Source organism: Polypterus senegalus, chromosome 15, assembly GCF_016835505.1.
Source record: "Polypterus senegalus isolate Bchr_013 chromosome 15, ASM1683550v1, whole genome shotgun sequence".
Taxonomy (NCBI): domain Eukaryota; kingdom Metazoa; phylum Chordata; class Cladistia; order Polypteriformes; family Polypteridae; genus Polypterus; species Polypterus senegalus.
Genome location: NC_053168.1, coordinates 67,274,984 through 67,294,892, shown reverse-complemented (window position 1 = coordinate 67,294,892; position 19,909 = coordinate 67,274,984). Strand labels below are relative to the sequence as shown.

The 19,909-nt window shown below is 38.5% G+C and overlaps 1 protein-coding gene across 2 annotated transcripts in view; it reads left to right on the top strand.

The window, feature by feature from the left end:
- The window catches only part of nmt2 (N-myristoyltransferase 2), a 75,240-nt gene that overhangs the window by 34,048 nt on the left and 21,283 nt on the right, over nt 1–19,909 (top strand). For both annotated transcript variants that reach the window (XM_039736658.1, XM_039736659.1), the window contains exons 8-9: nt 19,204–19,312; nt 19,700–19,870. In XM_039736658.1, the coding sequence (XP_039592592.1) occupies nt 19,204–19,312; nt 19,700–19,870 (280 nt within the window). The remainder of the gene's footprint in view (nt 1–19,203; nt 19,313–19,699; nt 19,871–19,909) is intronic.

The window sequence follows — 19,909 nt, the reverse complement described above, 5'->3', positions numbered from 1 at the left end:
CCCGTGTAGGTAGAAGGCTGAAATTTGGCAGGCTTATTCCTTACAGCTTGCTTACAAAAGTTAAGCACGTTTTATTTTGAAATTCTACGCATAACGGTCGACAACGTCTGCCATGTTGAACTTTCTTATTTATGGCCTCATCTTCACGAAATTTGGTAGTCGGCTTCCCTGCGCTAACCGAAACCGATGTACGTTCTTATTTCGATGGTATGACGCCACTGTCGGCCACCATATTGAATTTTCCAACGTCACTAATTTTCCAACTTCCCGTGTAGGTAGAAGGCTGACCCCAACTTCACGAAATTTGGTAGGCGGCTTCCCTGCGCTAACCGAAACCAATGTACATACTTATTTCGGTGTTATGACTTCACTGTCGGCCGCCATATTGAATTTTCCAAACGTCACTAATTCTCCAACTTCCCGTGTAGGTAGAAGACTGAAATTTCAGCAGGCTCATTCCTTACAGCTTACTTACAAAAGTTAAGCAGGTTTCATTTCGAAATTCTACGCATAACGGTCAACAACATCCACCATGTTGAACTTTCTTATTCATGGCCCCATCTTCACGAAATTTGGTAGGCGGCTTCCCTGCGCTAACCAAAACCAATGTACATGCTTATTTCGGTGGTATGACGCCACTGTCAGCCGCCATATTGAACTTTCCAACGTCACTAATTCTCCAAATTCCCGTGTAGGTAGAAGGCTGAAATTTGGTACTTATTTCGGTGGTATGATGCCACTGTCGGCCGCCATATTGAACTTTTCAACAGTCTTTATTACTTATGGGCCCATCTTCAAGAAATTTGGTACGCAGGTTCCGAACGCTAACTGAATCCTACTTACGTACATATATATGTCCATAGCCTGCAGCTCAGTCACTGTGTGAGGCAGCGTTGGGTCCCCCATCCCAACGCCTCCCACGTTGTTGGCTGCCTGCCTATATAAGACCGTCTGTCGCTCCAATTTCTTCATTCCCTTTCTTGCTTCGCCACGGGATTCACGTCTCCCTGCTGATAACTACAGCCTTTTTATTTAATCCTTGGCTTCTCCGCTGTTTTATTGTTCATTTATTACAATTATAGTTATTGTGTAGGTATTTTAGACTTACTTTACATTGTTCAGGTACTCATTTCCTTTATCATTCCAACCGTACCCGCATTAACATGTCTATCGAGGTGATCACCATCAATCAAAAAACTGTCACTTACTGAGTGGTTTCCATGCCCGGAGGTGGCACCTATCTTTTCCATTCTCTGTATTTACATATTGCCGCGCCATATCAGGCTCACTCTTGATATCTGGAGAAACATTGTGTCTTATGTATTGAATGACTGGGTCAGGTTCAAGGTGTGGACTGATGACGGTACAGGAGATAATTATATTACACAGGAGCACTATAAGAGTGAAATGCTTAACACTAGAATTACCAGAGCCTACGAAAAAACTCGTAATTCCGTCCCACCTTAAACTGCTTCTTAAATCCCTTCACACCTCTCCGCCAGCGCCCTTTGTCTTCTAAATGTGCTGATAAAGAGAAGTCGGCTATTCCATCCCCCCACCAATTTAGAACGTGCACGAACTTCTCTCAGCTCATGCCTTGATTGAGTATCTGGGAGTGAAGTGGAGTTTTAGAGTGAAATAATAGATCGTTGTTTGGAACACACGCATTTCATGTCTGTTCCGTTTCTACAGTAATCTGTGTCAACACATTGTTAAAACAGAAACTTTTTTATATTCTAGTAGTAGATGACAAAATGTAGGCATAAACTATATAATGTATGAAGCCTGAAGTCCAAATAGCAAAGAAACATTTTCACAAGAATAACACAATTGCACTTTTATTCAAACATATAACTGCAGAAATAAAAAGCCGCCTTAACATGCGACATTGACACCAGTTTACTGTAACTGACTCCGTGGCTCAATAGACTCAGCCCCCGCTTGGGAATCAAGGGGTCGTGGGTTCGATCCTGCGCGCCTCCGTTTTGAGAAGTAAACTGCTCTTGTCTTACTGTTTTAGAATAAAAGCATACATTTGATTTCAGTCTGTAACAGCCGGTGCAGTTTATGATCCTTGTAAAGGTTAGCTTTTTTTTTTTTTATTCACTTTTCACTCTCTCAGTCGCGTTCAGAATCAATCCATACAACCCCATCTGACACGGCTGTTTTCACTAAAGACGCTATAGCTCTGCAGTGTACCACGATGCATACTAACGCACAATCACCCCGGTTCTGACACACAAACGCTGGCGAAGCTGCCTTCTTCGTATCTCACCGTCACTTGCTTTTCGTTTTATTGAGTGTTCCTGCCAGTCCCGCATGTTGCTGTATGCTTTTTCTTTTGTACTACAGGACATGCAGAGGAAAGAATGGTAAAGACCAGTAACTTCGGCGCTATATGCAATCATCAGACACTCCCCATCTGCCCGTGTCGTTCAAGCACAGGAACATATATTGGTGTAAAAGTATAACAAAAGTGCACTTTTATTCAAGTGCACTTTTTCCATCGCCTTTTCCTGTAAGAAGCAGTGTACACACTTCTCTCTATCCAGCATACAGCAACATGCGGGACTGGCAGGAACACTCAATAAAACTGAATAAAAAGAAAATCAAGTGACGGTGAGATACGAAGGCAGCTTCGCCAGCGCCTGTGTGTCAGAACCGGTGGGGGCGTTAGTATGCATCGTGGTACAGCACAGAGCTATAGCGCCTGTATTCTGTTTCTTTTGTACTCAGGGCACGCAGAGGAGAGAATAGTAAAGAGCAGTAAGTTGGCGCTATATGCAATCATCAGACACTCCCCATCTGCCCGTTGTTTTGTTATACTTTTCAATACTTTTTATACTGCTCAAACTGGCATGCTCAAAAAATACACGTGTAATGCCACGAAAAGTGCACGCAGACACTTCATTTCACAAACAAAACAAGTGCACTTTTATTCAAAACTACCTGTATAACCGAAGGAAAAAGAAAGCAAGTTACAGTAGGCGATTGATACGACACTTGCATGGTGCAATGCTAAGAAGTGCAGATTTTCATTCCGTGCTATATAAAATCATCACATTCAAATATTAACAGTTCCCACACACCCAAGGACCGTCTTCCTACATTTACGACACGTGTACTTGTTGCAGTGTACACACCTCTCTGTGCTATGGTTTCTATTACACTGAATGAGCACCTGACACTGTACTTTCTTCCCTGGGGAAGGTCCCGATCAGAGAATTTCCAGTTCCTGCATAAATTCACACCCGATCCGTTTTCAAATAATATTGCATTAGTGCGATTATATTTTCACATATATTGTCTCTTTCTTTCAGGTGTGTAATAGAAACCACAGCATAGAGAGAAGTGTGTACACTGCTTCTTACAGGAAAAGGCGATGGAAAAAGTGCACTTGAATAAAAGTGCACTTTTGTTATACTTTTACCCCAATATATGTTCCTGTGTTTGAGCGACACGGGCAGATGGGGAGTGTCTGATGATTGCATATAGCGCCGAAGTTACTGGTCTTTACCATTCTTTCCTCTGCATGTCCTGTAGTACAAAAGAAAAGCATACAGCAACATGCGGGGACTGGCAGGAACACTCAATAAAACGAAAAGCAAGTGACGGTGAGATACAAAGAAGGCAGCTTCGCCAGCGTTTGTGTGTCAGAACCGGGGATTGCGTTAGTATGCATCGTGGTACACTGCAGAGCTATAGCGCGTCTTTAGTGAAAACAGCCGTGTCAGATGGGGTTGTATGGATTGATTCTGAACGCGACTGAGAGAGTGAAAAGTGAATAAAAAAAAAAGCTAACCTTTACAAGGATCATAAATTGCACCGGCTGTTACAGACTGAAATCAAATGTATGCTTTTATTCTAAAACAGTAAGACAAGAGCAGTTTACTTCTCAAAACGGAGGGGCGCAGGATCGAACCCGCGACCCCTTGATTCCCAAGCGGGGGCTGAGTCTATTGAACCACGGAGTCAGTTACAGTAAACTGGTGTCAATGTCGCTTGTTAAGGCGCTTTTGTTTCTGCAGTGTTATGTTTCAATAAAAGTGCAATTGTGTTATTCTTGTGAAAATGTTTCTTTGCTATTTGGACTTCAGGCTTCATACATTATATAGTTTATGCCTACATTTTGTCATCTACTACTAGAATATAAAAAGTTTCTGTTTTAACAATGTGTTGACACAGATTACTGTAGAAACGGAACAGACATGAAATGCGTGTGTTCCAAACAACGATCTATTATTTCCACTCTAAAACTCCACTTCACTCCCAGATACTCAATCAAGGCATGAGCTGAGAGAAGTTCGTGCACGTTCTAAATTGGTGGGGGATGGAATAGCCGGCTTCTCTTTATCAGCACATTTAGAAGACAAAGGGCGCTGGCGGAGAGGTGTGAAGGGATTTAAGAAGCAGTTTAAGGTGGGACGGAATTACGAGTTTTTTCGTAGGCTCTAGTAATTCTAGTGTTAAGCCCATTACCTATGGTTCAGCATGTGAGTTGATGGCTGCTGCTGAATTGTTTGATTGTCGCTTTCAAGTGTACCGAAATGGCCAAATATTTTACACCTTTCGACAACCGCCAATGCCTCTAAAACATCTTAGATTCACAGGTGACGATTACAGTAGTGGACACCTTGATGTTTATGAATGTTTAAACTCTCAAAAGCTGGATGTGAAGTTATCGATGAAACTGGTTGTATACTTACAACGCTTGACAGATGCCAAATGTCACTTCAACACAAGTCCTACAAATAATGTCGTAATCGAAACAAACCATGAAACTCAAACAGATTATTACAGCAGCAATCCAAGCTGTGAGATTTGAAACAAGATTACTGTTCACATGGCCAACTGTACGTTGCATGCTTAAGAGTAAGCTCAGCACAGCTTGGTCATATTACAAACGGAGGGCGAACTCACAATGTGGTATACAAAGAGATCCTTAACAAATAATTATTGGTATATTTTCCATCAGTTTAAAAAGGTTTAATTTTCTTCTTAATAAAACTTTTAAGGCAGTACTTCGCAGCGCTAGCTTGAGCCTAATTTGATATATATATATATATATATATATATATATATATATATAGATATAGGTATATATATATATATATATATATATATATATATATATATATATATATATATATATATATATATATATATATATATATATATATATAGATATAGATATAGGTATAATGTTTGTGTGCGTGTGTGTGTATATATATATATATATATATATAGACTAGCAAAATACCCGCGTTTCGCAGCGGCCAAGAACTGCATTAAAATTTTTATTAAGATGATAATTAAACCTTTTTAAACTGCAGGAAAATATGCCAATAATTATTTGTTAAGGATCTCTTTGTATACCATGTTGTCAGTTCGGCCCTCCGGTTCTAACATGACCAAGCTGTGTGCTGAGCTTACTCTTGAGCATGTAACTTACAGTTGGCCATGTGAACAGTAATCTTGTCTCAAATCTCACAGCTTGGATTGCTGCTGTCCTAATCGGTTTGAGTTTCATGGTTTGTTTCAATTATGACAGTATTTGCAGAATTTGTTGTATTGAAGTGACATTTGGCATCTGTCAAGCGTTGTAAGCACACAACCGGTTTCATCGATAAAATCACATCCAGCTTTTGAGAGTATAAACATTCATAAACATCAAAGTGTCCACTATTGAAATCGTCACCTGTGAATCTAAGATGTTTAAGAGGCATTGGTGGTTGTCGAAAGGCATAAAATATTTGGCCATTTCGGTACACTTGAAAGTGGTTGTCGAAAGGCATAAAATATTTGGCCATTTCGGTACACTTGAAAGCGACAACCGAACAATTCAGCGGTAGCCATCAACTCACATGCAGAACCATAGGTAATGGGCTTAAGCATTTTACTCTTATAGTGCTCCTGTGTAGTATAATTATCTCCTGTACCGTCATCAGTCCACACCTTGAACCTGTCCCAATCATTCAATACATAAGACAGAATGTTCCTCCGGATATCAAGAGTGAGCCTGATATGGCCGTGCAATATGTAACAGAGAATGGAAAAGGTAGGTGCTATCTCTGGGCATGGAAACCACTTGGTAAGTGACAGTTCTTTGATCGATAGTGATCATCTCAATAGACATGGTAATGGGGGTTGGAATGATAAAGGAAATGGGTACCCGAGCAATGTAAAGTAAGTGTAAAATACCTATACAATAACTATAATTGTAATAAACAAACAATAAAACAGCGGAGAAGCCGTGGATTAAACAAAAAGGCTGTAGTTATCACGTGAATCCCGTGGCGAAGCAAGGAAGGGAATGTAGAGGCCGGAGCGACGGACGGTCTTATATAGGCAGGCAGCCAACAATGTGGGAGGCATTGGGATGGGGAACCCAATGCCACCTCACACGGTGACCAAGGTGCAGGCTATGGACGTATATATGTACGTAAGTAGGATTCAGTTAGCGTTGGGAACCCGTGTGCCAAATTTCTTGAAGATGGGCCCATAAGTAACAAAGACTGTTGAAAAGTTCAATATGGCGGCCGACAGTGGCATCATACCACCGAAATAAGTACATACATTGGTTTCGGTTAGTGCAGGGAAGCCGCCTTCCAAATTTCGAGAAGATGGGGCCATAAATAAGAAAGTTCAACATGGTGGACGTTGTTGACCGTTATGACCATTACGCGTAGAATTTTGAAATGAAACCTGCTTAACTTTTGTAAGTAAGCTGTAAGGAATGAGCCTGCCAAATTTCAGCCTTCTACCTACACGGGAAGTTGGAGAATTAGTGATGATGGAAAGTTCAATATGGCGGCTGACAGTGGCGTCATACCAACGAAATAAGTACAGACATTGGTTTCCATTAAAAGTTCAATATGGTGGCCAACAGTGGCATCATACCACCAAAATAAGTAAGAAATTTCAGCCTTCTACCTACATGGAAAGTTGGAGAATTAGTGACGTTGGAAAGTTCAATATGGCGGCTGACAGTGGTGTCATACCACCGAAAGAAGTATGTACATTGGTTTTGGTTAGCGCAGGGAAGCCGCCTACTAAATTTCGTGAAGTTGGGGCCATGAATAAGAAAGTTCAATATGGCGGACTTTGTTGACCGTTATGACCGTTACGCATAGAATTTCGAAATGAAACCTGCTTAACTGTTGTAAGTAAGCTGTAAGGAATGGGCCTGCCAAATTTCAGCCTTCTACCTACACGGGAAGTTGGAAAATTAGTGACGTTTGGAAAATTCAATATGGTGGCCAACAGTGGCGTCATACCACCGAAATAAGTACGTACATTTGTTTTGGTTAGCACAGGGAAGCCACTAACCAAATTTCATGAAGATCGGGTCAGCCTTCTACCTACACGGGAAGTTTGAAAATTGGTGACGTTGGAAAGTTCAATATGGTGGCCGACAGTGGCGTCATACTATTGAAATAAGTAAGTACATCGGTTTTGGTTAGGGCAGGGAAGCCGCCTACCAAATTTTGTGAAGATGGGGCCATAAATAAGAAAGTTCAACGTGGCGGACGTTGTCGACCGTTATCGACCGTTATGACCGTTGTGTGTAGAATTTCAAAATGAAACATGCTTAGCTTTTGTAAGTAAGCTGTAAGGAATAAGCCTGCCAAATTTCAGCTTTCTACCTACATGAGAAGTTGGAGAATTAGTGATGAGTCAGTCAGTCAGTCAGTCAGTTAGGGCTTTGCTTTTTATTATTATAGATATAGATATATAGATGTACAGATAGATATAGAGATATATATATATGTGTGTGTGTGTCTGTATGTACAGTATGTATGTGTATATATAGAGAGAGATATAGATATACTTAGCAGCAATAACTGCAATCAAGCGTTTGCAATAACTTGCAGTGAGTCTTTTACAGCGCTCTGGAGGAATTTTGGCCCACTCATCTTTGCAGAATTGTTGTAATTCAGCTTTATTTGAGGGTTTTCTAGCATGAACCGCCTTTTTAAGGTCATGCCATCGCATCTCAGTTGGATTCAGGTCAGGACTTTGACTAGGCCACTCCAAAGTCTTCATTTTGTTTTTCATCAGCCATTCAGAGGTGGATTTGCTGGTGTGTTTTGGGTCATTGTCCTGTTGCAGCACCCAAGATCGCTTTAGCTTGAGTTGACGAAAAGATGGCCGGACATTCTCCTTCAGGATTTTTTGGTAGACAGTAGAATGGTTCCATCTATCACAGCAAGACTTCCAGGTCCTGAAGCAGCAAAACAACCCCAGACCATCACACTACCACCACCATATTTTACTGTTGGTATGATGATCTTTTTCTGAAATGCTGTGTTCCTTTTTACGCCAGATGTAACGGGACATTTGCCTTCCAAAAAGTTCAACTTTTGTCTCATCAGTCCACAAGGTATTTTCCCAAAAGTCTTGGCAATCATTGAGATGTTTCTTAGCAAAATTGAGACGAGCCCTAATGTTCTTTTTGCTTAATAGTGGTTTGCGTCTTGGAAATCTGCCATGCAGGCCGTTTTTGCCCAGTCTCTTTCTTATGGTGGAGTCGTGAACACTGACCTTAATTGAGGCAAGTGAGGCCTGCAGTTCTTTAGACGTTGTCCTGGGGTCTTTTGTGACCTCTCAGATGAGTCGTCTCTGCGCTCTTGGGGTAATTTTGGTCGGCCGGCCACTCCTGGGAAGGTTCACTACTGTTCCATGTTTTTGCCATCTGTGAATAATGGGTCTCACTGTGGTTCGCTGGAGTCCCAAAGCTTTAGAAATGGCTTTATAACCTTTGCCAGACTGATAGATCTCAATTACTTCTGTTCTCATTTGTTCCTGAATTTCATTGGATCTTGGCATGATGTCTAGCTTTTGAGGTGCTTTTGGTCTACTTCTCTGTGTCAGGAAGCTCCTATTTAAGTGATTTCTTGATTGAAACAGGTGTGGCAGTAATCAGGCCTGGGGGTGGCTACGGAAATTGAACATGTGATACACCACAGTTAGGTTATTTTTTAATAAGGGGTCAATTACTTTTTCACACAGGGCCATGTAGGTTTGGATTTTTTTTCTCCCTAAATAATAAAAACCATCATTTAAAAACTGCATTTTGTGTTTGCTTGTGTTATATTTGACTAATGGTTAAATGTGTTTGATGATCAGAAACATTTTGTGTGACAAACATGCAAAAGAATAAGAAATCAGGAAGGGGCAAATAGTTTTTCACACCACTGTATGTATATATATATATATATATATATATATATATATATATATATATATATATATATATATCTACAGTATCTCTCTCTCTCTCTCTCTCTCTCTCTCTCTATATATATATATATATATATATATATATATATATATGTATATATATATATATATACATACTTACTGTACATACAGACACACACACACATTATATATATCTATCTAACTATCTATATATCTATATCTATATCTATATCTATAATAATAAAAGGCAAAGCCCTCACTGACTGACTCACTGACTCATCACTAATTCTCCAACTTCCCATGTAGGTAGAAAGCTGAAATTTGGCAGGCTTATTCCTTACAGCTTACTTACAAAAGTTAAACAGGTTTCATTTCGAAATTCTACACGTAACGGTCATAACGGTCGACAACGTCCGCCATGTATATGTATATATATATATATATATATATATATATGTAGATCTGTATATATGTAGATCTGTATATATAAATATATATAGTAATCCCTCGCTATATCGCGCTTCGACTTTCGCGGCTTCACTCTATCGCTGGATTTTAAATGTAAGCACATCTAAATATATATCACAGATTTTTAAGCTGGTTAGCTTTCTGCGGACAATGGGTCTTTTAATTTAGGTTACATGCTTCCTCAGTTTGATTGCCCAGTTGATTTCATACAAGGGATGCTATTGGCGGTTGGCTTAGAAGCTACCCAATCAGAGCATGTATTACATATTAACTAAAACTCCTCAATGCTATAAGATATGTTTCCCGCGCGGTGCTTGTTTGCTTCTCTCTATCTTTCTCACTCTCTCTGCCTGACGGAGGGGGTGTGAGCAGAGGGGCTGTTTGCACAGAGGACACGGACGCTCCTCTACAAAATGCCGCTTTATCGCGGTGCTTCTGTATACTTAAAAGCTCGTATTGATTTCTTGATTGTTTGCTTTTTTTTGCGAGCGCTCTCTCTGACATTCTCAGCTCCTGACAGCGCTCCTTTATGACGGCACTCCTTTGAAGATGATATGTTTGCTTTCTTTTAATTGTGAGAAAGAACTGTCATCTCTGTCTTGTAATGGATCACAGTTTAAACGTTTGACTAAAGAGTGTTATTTCATGTCTAGAGGGCTCTAATAATGTTAACAGGGTGGGAGAGTTTACAAGGGCTTAAAATATATAAAAATAACTATACAAACATATGGTTTCTACTTCGGGATTTTCACCTATCGGTGGGGTCTGGAGCAACCCGTGATCGAGGAGGATTACTGTGTAATACATATATACACACATATATATATACATATCCACATATACCTGTATATATATATATATGTGTCTGCGTGTATGTGTATGTATATATATATATATGTATGCGTATGTGTTTATATATATGTATATATATGTATGTGTATGTGTGTATATATATATATGTGTATATATATATATATATATATATATATGTATATTTATCTGTATGTATGTATGTGTATATGTATATGTGTGTGTGTGTGTGTATATGTATGTGTATATACAGGGTGGGCCATTTATATGGATACACCTTAATAAAATGGAAATGGTTGGTGATATTAACTTCCTGTTTGTGGCACATTAGTATATGTGAGGGGGGAAACTTTTCAAGATGGGTGGTGACCATGGTGGCCATTTTGAAGTCAGCCATTTTGGATCCAACTTTTGTTTTTTCAATAGGAAGAGGGTCATGTGACACATCAAACTTATTGGGAATTTCACAAGAAAAACAATGGTGTGCTTGGTTTTAACGTAACTTTATTCTTTCATGAGTTATTTACAAGTTTCTCTTTGTTTACAGCCATTGACATGTCGCAGAGGTTAACACGTGAGGAGCGGATAGAAATTGTGTTGATGTCCGGTGAACGCAGTAACCGGGTCATTGCAGTAGATTTCAATGCAAGTCACCCTACGAGACCACCCATCTCCCATGCTACAGTTAGCAAACTGCTTGCTAAGTTTCGTGAAACTGGTTCAGTGTTGGATTTGCCAAAATGTGGACGCATGAAAACTGTCACTAATGAAGAAACATCAGTGGCTGTCCTAGCACTCGCCGCATGTCACTGGAGAGTGGCATTAGTCGAACATCCCTTCGGCAGATATTAGCTACTCACAAATGGCACCCTTACAAACTCCAGCTACTGCAGCATCTCAACGAGGATGACCCAGATCGGCGCACTGAATTTGCAGAATGGGCAAAACAAAAATTGGAACAGGACCCTCAGTTTACACAGAAGATTTTGTTCAGTGATGAGGCAAACTTTTATGTGAATGGTGAAGTTAACAAACAAAACCACCGCTATTGGTCTGACACTAACCCACATTGGATAGATCCCTCCAAGACTGTTGGAACAAAAAATTGATGGTATGGTGTGGTATATGGGGTACAAAGATAGTGGGGCCATTCTTCATCAATGGAAACCTCAAGGCCACTGGATATGCGAAATTGCTACATGATGATGTGTTTCCCTCTTTATGCACTGAAGCTGGCACGTTCCCTGAGTTTTTCCAGCAAGATGGTGCACCACCACATTATGGGTGTCAGGTCCGAGCATTCCTAGATGAACAGTTTCCTGGAAAGTGGATTGGTCGTCGTGGGCCAGTTGAATGGCCCCCAAGGTTTCCCGATCTGACCCCCTTAGACTTTTATCTTTGGGGTCATCTGAAGGCAATTGTCTATGCTGTGAAGATACGAGATGTGCAGCACTTGAAACTACGGATACTGGAAGCCTGTGCTAGCATTTCTCCTGCAGTGTTGCTGTCAGTGTGTGAAGAGTGGGAGAAGAGGGTTGCATTGACAATCCAACACAATGGGCAGCACATTGAACACATTTTATAAGTGGTCAGAAACTTGTAAATAACTCATGAAAGAATAAAGTTACGTTAAAACCAAGCACACCATTGTTTTTCTTGTGAAATTCCCAATAAGTTTGATGTGTCACATGACCCTCTTCCTATTGAAAAACAAAAGTTGGATCCAAAATGGCCGACTTCAAAATGGCCACCATGGTCACCACCCATCTTGAAAAGTTTTCCCCCTCACATATACTAATGTGCCACAAACAGGAAGTTAATATCACCAACCATTCCCATTTTATTAAGGTGTATCCATATAAATGGCCCACCCTGTATATGTTGATATGTGTATATATGTATATGTACTCAGTAACAAAAGAAACTTCCTCTGACTTTCAACTGTTTTTACTTTCAGTAAACTTAATGTGTAAATATTTGTATGAACACTAAAAGAGTCAACACCATAGGACATAAACTAAAAATGTTTCACAATGTGTCCCTGAATGAAGGGAGGCTCAAAATCAAAAGTACCAGTCAGTATCTGGTGTGGCCACCAGCTGCTTGAAGTACTGCAGTGCATCTCCTCCTCATGGACTGGACCAGATTTGTCAGTTCTTGCTGTGAGATGTTACCCCACTCTTCCACCAAGGCACCTGCAAGTTCCTGGACATTTCTGGGGGGAATGGTCCTAGCCCTCACCCTGCGATCCAACAGGTCCCAGACGTGCTCAATTCCTTCGACGATAAACACGAATCCATCCATCACCCCTGGTGAGACAAAACCGTGACTCATCAGTGAAGAGCACTTTTTGGCACTCCTGTCTGGTCCAGCGAAGGTGGGTTTGTGCCCATAGGCGGCGTTGTTGCTGGTGATGTCTAGTAAGGACCTGCCTTACAACAGGCCTACAAGCCCTCAGTCCTGCCTCTCTCAGCCTATTGCGGACAGTCTGAGCACTGATGGAGGGATTGTGTGTTCTTGGTGTGACTCGGGCAGTTGTAGTGGCCATCCTGTACCTGTCATGCAGGTGTGATATTCGGATGTACCGATCCTGTGCAGGTGTTGTTACACGTGGTCTTCCACTGCAAGGATGATCAGCTGTCCTTCCTGTCTCCCTGTAGCGCTGTCTTAGGCGTCTCACAGTGCGGACATGGCAATTTATTGCCCTAGCCACATCAGCAGTCCTCATGCCTCCCTGCAGCATGCCTAATGCACGTTCACGCAGATGAGCAGGGACCCTGGGCATCTTTCTTTGGGTGTTTTTCACAGTCGGTAGACAAGTCTCTTTAGTGTCCTGCGTTTTAGAACTGTGACCTTAAATGCCTACTTTCTGTAAGCTGTTAAGGTCTTAACGACCATTCCACAGGTGCATGTTAATTAATTGATTATGGTTAATTGAACGTGCATGGAAAACATTGTTTAAACCCTTTACAATGAAGATCTGGAAAGTTATTTGGATTTTTAAAACATTATTGTTGAAATACACAGTCCTGAAAAAGGGACGTTTCTTTTTTTGCTGAGTATATATGTATATCTGTTTATATGTAGATATGTATATATGTGTATGTTTATGTGTGTGTGTGTGTGTATATATATGTATATATATATATATATATATATATATATATATGACAGCAACACTCATAACAGTGAAAAAACAATTACATTGACAATCATGTTATGTTATTTTTAAAATGTTTCCTTTTCTTTTTCATAACTTCTTTAACACACTACTTCTCCGCTGCGAAGCACGGGTATATTGCTATAAGTTAAAGTAAAACATGATTGAGTGTTTGAACGTTATTGTATGGTTATGAGAGGGAGAGGTTGGGAGCGTGTGCTGATTACAGTGTGTTGCCACACCCACTACATGACAAGTCACCATTAGGACCCGAGTGCAGCGGGTGACACCTCAGCACCACATTGGAACAGTGTGAGTTGTTTTTTTATGGTGGCTGAAGTGCCAATCCTGCCACCAACCCAACAAGTTTTCCTTGCAAGGTGGAGGTCCTGTTTGCAAGGTTGGATGCAATGCAGATTAATGTTATAACCAGGATGAAGCAATTGCAGGTTAAGAGCGTTGTTCAAGGGCCCAACAGAGTAGAGTCACTTCTGGCATTTACGGGATTTGAACCACCCACCACTTTGGTTATGGGTATAACAAAAAAAATGACAAAAAACACAAAAAGAAATGCTTGAGTGAATGATAAATAAATGAAAATAAAAAATATATAATAATGATAATAATATGTATTCATAATTCACTTTATTCCAACTGGTTACCCATTTAAATTCAAAAGAATATCGTTTCCCATAAAAGTTTGCTTTGCAGTGACCTTCAACAAAAGCCAATGCACAAGAAAAAGCAGGAACCAATTGAATACTGGAATGTTTTTACTCATGGGCAATTAATTATAGTAGCATGTTCAAGACTAAGCAACTCCAGTGACTTAATAATGGTAGCCCCTGGTTAAAAAAAAAATACAAATATTGTAAACAGAATATTCCTTGCAATAATTAGTTACATAGTACTTCTGATACATCCGATTATCCAATATATAACTATAACTTAGTCCTGTTGTCTGGGTAAAGCCAGGTAACACAGCTAATATTATTTAAAATAAGTAAATTATTAAGTGTTTATTAGAAGATCAATAAATTCTAATTTCTATTTCTCTAGTCTGTTAGATAAGATATACTATATATAGTATATAAGGTAAGAGACCCAATTTAGGCTTTAGAAAAAACGTATTTTCTGTGAGCACAATTTAAACTTCTTTTGCTTGCCTTCCAGTAAGAGCTTTCTGTTTTTTGTTTAGAAGGTTGAAATCACTTTGCAAAATCGTTCCTTTGTCTTCAGTGCATAAATGTCTTATGTCAAAAACAATTAAAAATCATTTAATATTTCAATGTTTTAATATTACAACTTATTCTTTCTGATGTGCATAGTAGTTTATAAAATTTTGATTATTCAATTCAGTTCTTTATTGTCATGTGTACAGTTATGAGTATCATGTACAATGAAATGCTTGCTTGCATGTGCCCCCGCAGACAGTGAACATAGACAAAATAAAAACACACAATAAATAAATTAATATAAATAAGTATATAAATAAAACCAGAATCCTAGGAATAAATAAAGACAGTGGCAGAAGTATATGTGCAGGTAGCAGTGGAGGTGACACAAGGTTACTGATTGTTCATGAGTCTGATTTGCAGATGGGTAGAAACTGTTCCTTATCAGCCAGTCTTTCATGCAATTTTGTAGGTTTCTATTTCAACATTATATCAATATTTGTTTAATTTTGGATGTAGAGATTACCATTCATATTTAGGCAAAAGCTCAGACTTGTCAGGAAGAATTGTAGAGAATGTAAAGAGAAAAAATATTTTTTATTTTTGAATCCATACTGTATTGTTTTTCCTCTCAGAGTGTAACTTTCTGCAGCTTTAAGGCAATTGACCAATCAATATAAGGCTGTAAGTGTGAATGCTGTTAATTAAAAAAAAATAGGTGTTTATTTAAGACATAGTTAATATATTCTTAGCTTGGGTGGCACAGTAGTATAGATTGATGAGCACTGCCACTTTCCAGGTCCAGGCTACAAGATTCAAATCCAGGATCTGATTGCCTCTGTGCTGTTTGCATGTTCTCCCTGTGTCTCTTTGGTTTTCTTTGGAGCCCTTCAGTTTTTCTCCCACATTTTCAAAGCCTTGTCAGTTTTGTTAAATGGTCCCAGTGTAAGTGTAGTTATGTGCATGTGTGGATCCTGCGATGGACTAGTACCTTGTCCAAGTCCTTTTCCTGAATTGCGCTCAGTACTATCAGGATATTCTCTTGCTCCCTGCTCCTCTTAATTGGAGTGAGCAGGTTTAATAATGACTATGACTATTATTAGTTTGCCAGTGAACATAATTGTTTTCAGATTACCAATAACTGCTGCCAAAACCAAACATGTTTCTGAAAGGCCATACAAGAATGTAAAGGTTAATTGTGGTATCATGGGAAAAATCATCCTGCCAAGTCCTCATGTTGAAATGTCCTTCTTTACAGAGTCAGAGAGGTTGCAGCCTTAACCGTGGATATATCTACAGCTTATTTTCTTTAAAGTTATCATTGAGCATTGTTTATCATTTTGTGCAAGTGTCACTGAATTTACTTTTCAGATTCAGGTTTAATGGCAGTCAGTCAGTCCACCACACACATAGCCAAGCCAAGAAGTCGCTTTTTAAAAGAGCAAAACCTAATACAAATACACTAAACAATCTAAGTCAGTTTCCTGAATTTTTGATTTGGTTGAGTTGAAGCATATATTTTAGCCTGTTTTTGCTTTAATTTTAACAGTGTTTACCTGAGTTCCTTCTAAAGTCAAGTTTAAATGCAGGACATCATGCTGGCAATGTCTTCGCCTCTTGCTATTCACTTGTACAGCTCCACTTAACGTTTGATTGTCAAATTCTGCAGCTGCGTGTTTCTGTCAAGAGAAGCTACAACAGGAAGGTGACAATCCAACGCACATGACTTTAAGAAAATTAAAAAAAAACCGAATATACGTATTTATTACTAAGTAACAAGTAAGGCACAATTATAAAGATGTTGAATATTTTTGCAACAAGCAAGAGAGACTGCTTACCAAATGATTGTTATGGAAATCTTCTCATTAAAAAACTGAATGTGAATAAATTACTGAATTTATGTGCGATACCTGTAATTCCACCATGTATTTCAAGTCTGGGTAGTACTAGGTTCTTCACTGCTCTAAAATTCCTGTATTATGGTTCTCATTTTTTAAAGCACTTAAAGTCAGCTAGAGAGGTAAACCAAAGGCAAGGAGGTAGTGTAATTAGACAATACTGCAGAGCTAGTGTGGTGGGAAAATGAAGTCTTTGTAGAGAAGTTGAAAAAACACAAGTGTTGTGTTTATGAAGCCATACTAAGGAAGTTAGAGATTAAAATATTGCTTTATGTCCTCTTGATCATTCCTCCTACTCAAGATATAAGGTTTTCATTACACATAAAACAATTATGCGTAACCAGCAGGGGAATCTAGCACTGCACGGGTAGGGGCACAAACTAAATTTCAGACAGAAGTTTAGCCTATGGTGTTTCCTCTCTACAAATGGATCTGTAGGTAATTTAGCAGAAACACAGCAGGTTTAATTGTAGGTAGATTTTCACACTGGACAAACACATGCCCGCACATTCTGCTTTATATATTAGATTATGCTTTACAGTAAAATGAAAAAGGATTTGTTGCCACTAACTAATACTAAATATAAATAGTTCAGCACCCTGGTACAGTGGATAGCATTACAACTATACAGATTCAGCATAGCTGCCTGGGTGGAATCTGAACTTGAACTTCATTTCTAAAAACTGATCCTCATTAACATGGATGGCTATTTCAGATAAAATAAAAAGTAAATGAACGAATAGATACTTTAAATAATTATGTAATCAAATTAATTATTTATGCTCATATATTGTAGTGTACCAGGGAATAATCAACATGGGTTTACGTTGGGTAGATTGTATTTGAGGAAGTATATGTCAAGGGAGGTTATACTTAAGCTATATAGTGCACTGGTGAAGCAACATGTGCAGTTTTTATCTCCTGACAGCAGTAGAAAAATTCCAGAGAAAGGCAACTAGTCTAATTCGGGCCTAGTGGGGCCTAGTAATCTGTGAGGAAGGATTGAAGAGGTTGACACTTTATAGTTTAAGCAAACAGAGACTAGGAGATGTATACGGACAGTGAAGATAAATAATAATCAGTGTACATTTCTCGAGTAATGTCTGTTTGATAAGGCCTTCAAAAGCTGAAACCACTAAGTTTATAGGGTCATTGTTGTCACATGTACAGAGTACAGTGAAATTCTTTCTTGCATGTCCTAATCAACATGCAAGCTCCAGCACCATGATTAGTGAGTATAACTATCTTACCTTAAAATTTCTGCCTTCCTTACCTGAAAAATCTCAAAACACAGTTTACAACACTATCTGCCATATTGGACATAATTAAGAAAACGTTGAATTTACTTCTTAGAAAATAAACACATAGTTCAGTGCACCACAAATCAGTTTCATCTCCTCTGTATTCTTGAATTCCAGTCTGGTTTGACTATAATATATTTGATACATTGTTGTTGCCAGAAACACAATGGTCTAGTTGGAGTGAAAATCAATATGAGAGATTTGCATGATTTGGTATTTTAATGTTTACATTTGCATGCATGTTTAGCTTATGTTTTTGGTGGTGTGCACTTCAAGTAAGCCATAAAATGCACTTTTGAAACAGAGTTGAACAATATTAGGACATTTGCTGTTAAAGCAGCATACAAAGAATGCCTCTGCATTCTGTTTGTTCCTTTTGGTCAGAGTATACTGTGTGGTCTTGGTGTCTCTAAAATGTAATTTTCCCCCTGCTGCCATATATCTTTCTTTTATTAGGTACAGTGCCTCCCAAACTGTTTATCCCCAGTATTGGATAATTTCATTTTATAATGAAAACCATTTAGAGGTGTCATGAGCATGCAATAATAAAATGTCTTTATTTTGTTTTCACTCTCTCTCTCTCACTGTCTTTCTCTGGCACTTGCACCTACTCCTCTGACAGGCCTAAACAGCCATTTACTGCCATCTTTTGATTACTTTTGGGGGGCTCAACTGGAGTTGGTGCAGGCAAATTGCGGATTTATTGGTCATAGATTGGGCAATTTGGTGATTCATTTTTGTTTAAATTAGTTTAACTTGTTTTGTGTTTTTTTTCAACACTTCATTGCATTTAAGTTAAGATGATAAGGACTATATAATAATCAGTATGGAGATCTTATAGATAGGCAAATTCAAGGTAGAAACCAGAAAATTACTGCGTGTTTGATAGGTATCTAATATTTAAGCTGTGACTGGTGAATTAAAACTGGAATAAGAATAAAGTCCTACACAGTGAACATCTATTTATCCATTATTAGCATAAGGTTGCTTGTGTTTCTTAAAAGAAAAAAAAAAGTAATTATTTATAGTGTGCTGAATTGATGTATTTGAAATACAATCTGAGGATAACACATAATGCATAATGAAATTGGTTAAACATTGCATACTGAATACAGGTCACTGAATTTTGTCACATTACTTTTTCACTGAAATATTACTAAACAAATTGTTATGTGCTCTATTTGTAGGTATTGGCATAGATCTTTGAACCCAAGAAAATTAGTGGAAGTGAAATTTTCCCATTTGAGCAGAAATATGACCTTGCAGAGGACAATGAAGCTGTACAGATTACCAGATGTAAGCATTGCTGGTTTATTAAAACCTCCAGTTTAAAAGAAGTTCAAACTGTCATAAACTATGTCTGCTTGTATCAACAGTGTAACAGAAAAGTTCTGTTAAATTACTATGTGGTAAAAATACTAAATATTCTAAAATATCAATTACATATTCATTTTCTGAGGTTTTTATGTAAATTCAGCAATATTTGCTTCTTTTTAATTGAACAAATACAGTATATACATTTTTGGGCATTGTACCAATTGTTGGTAAAGAAATATCACTTCAAAATAAGATTTAGAGTATTACTATATATAAAAATGTTAATTAAAACATTGATTACTGTAGATTACTTATCTGATAATTATCTTAAACTGAAAAAATGAATTATGCTTACTGTTTTCCAAGGCCACTAAAACAAATGGTATGCGAGCTATGGAGAAGAGGGATGTTAAGCAAGTTAAAGAGCTGCTTGAAAATTATCTGAAGCAGTTTCATTTAGGACCAGTGATGAATGATGATGAAGTAGCTCACTGGTTCCTTCCTCAAGAAAATATTATTGATACATATGTGGTAGAGGTAATAACTTAACTATTTCACAATGTAAATTACCATGTT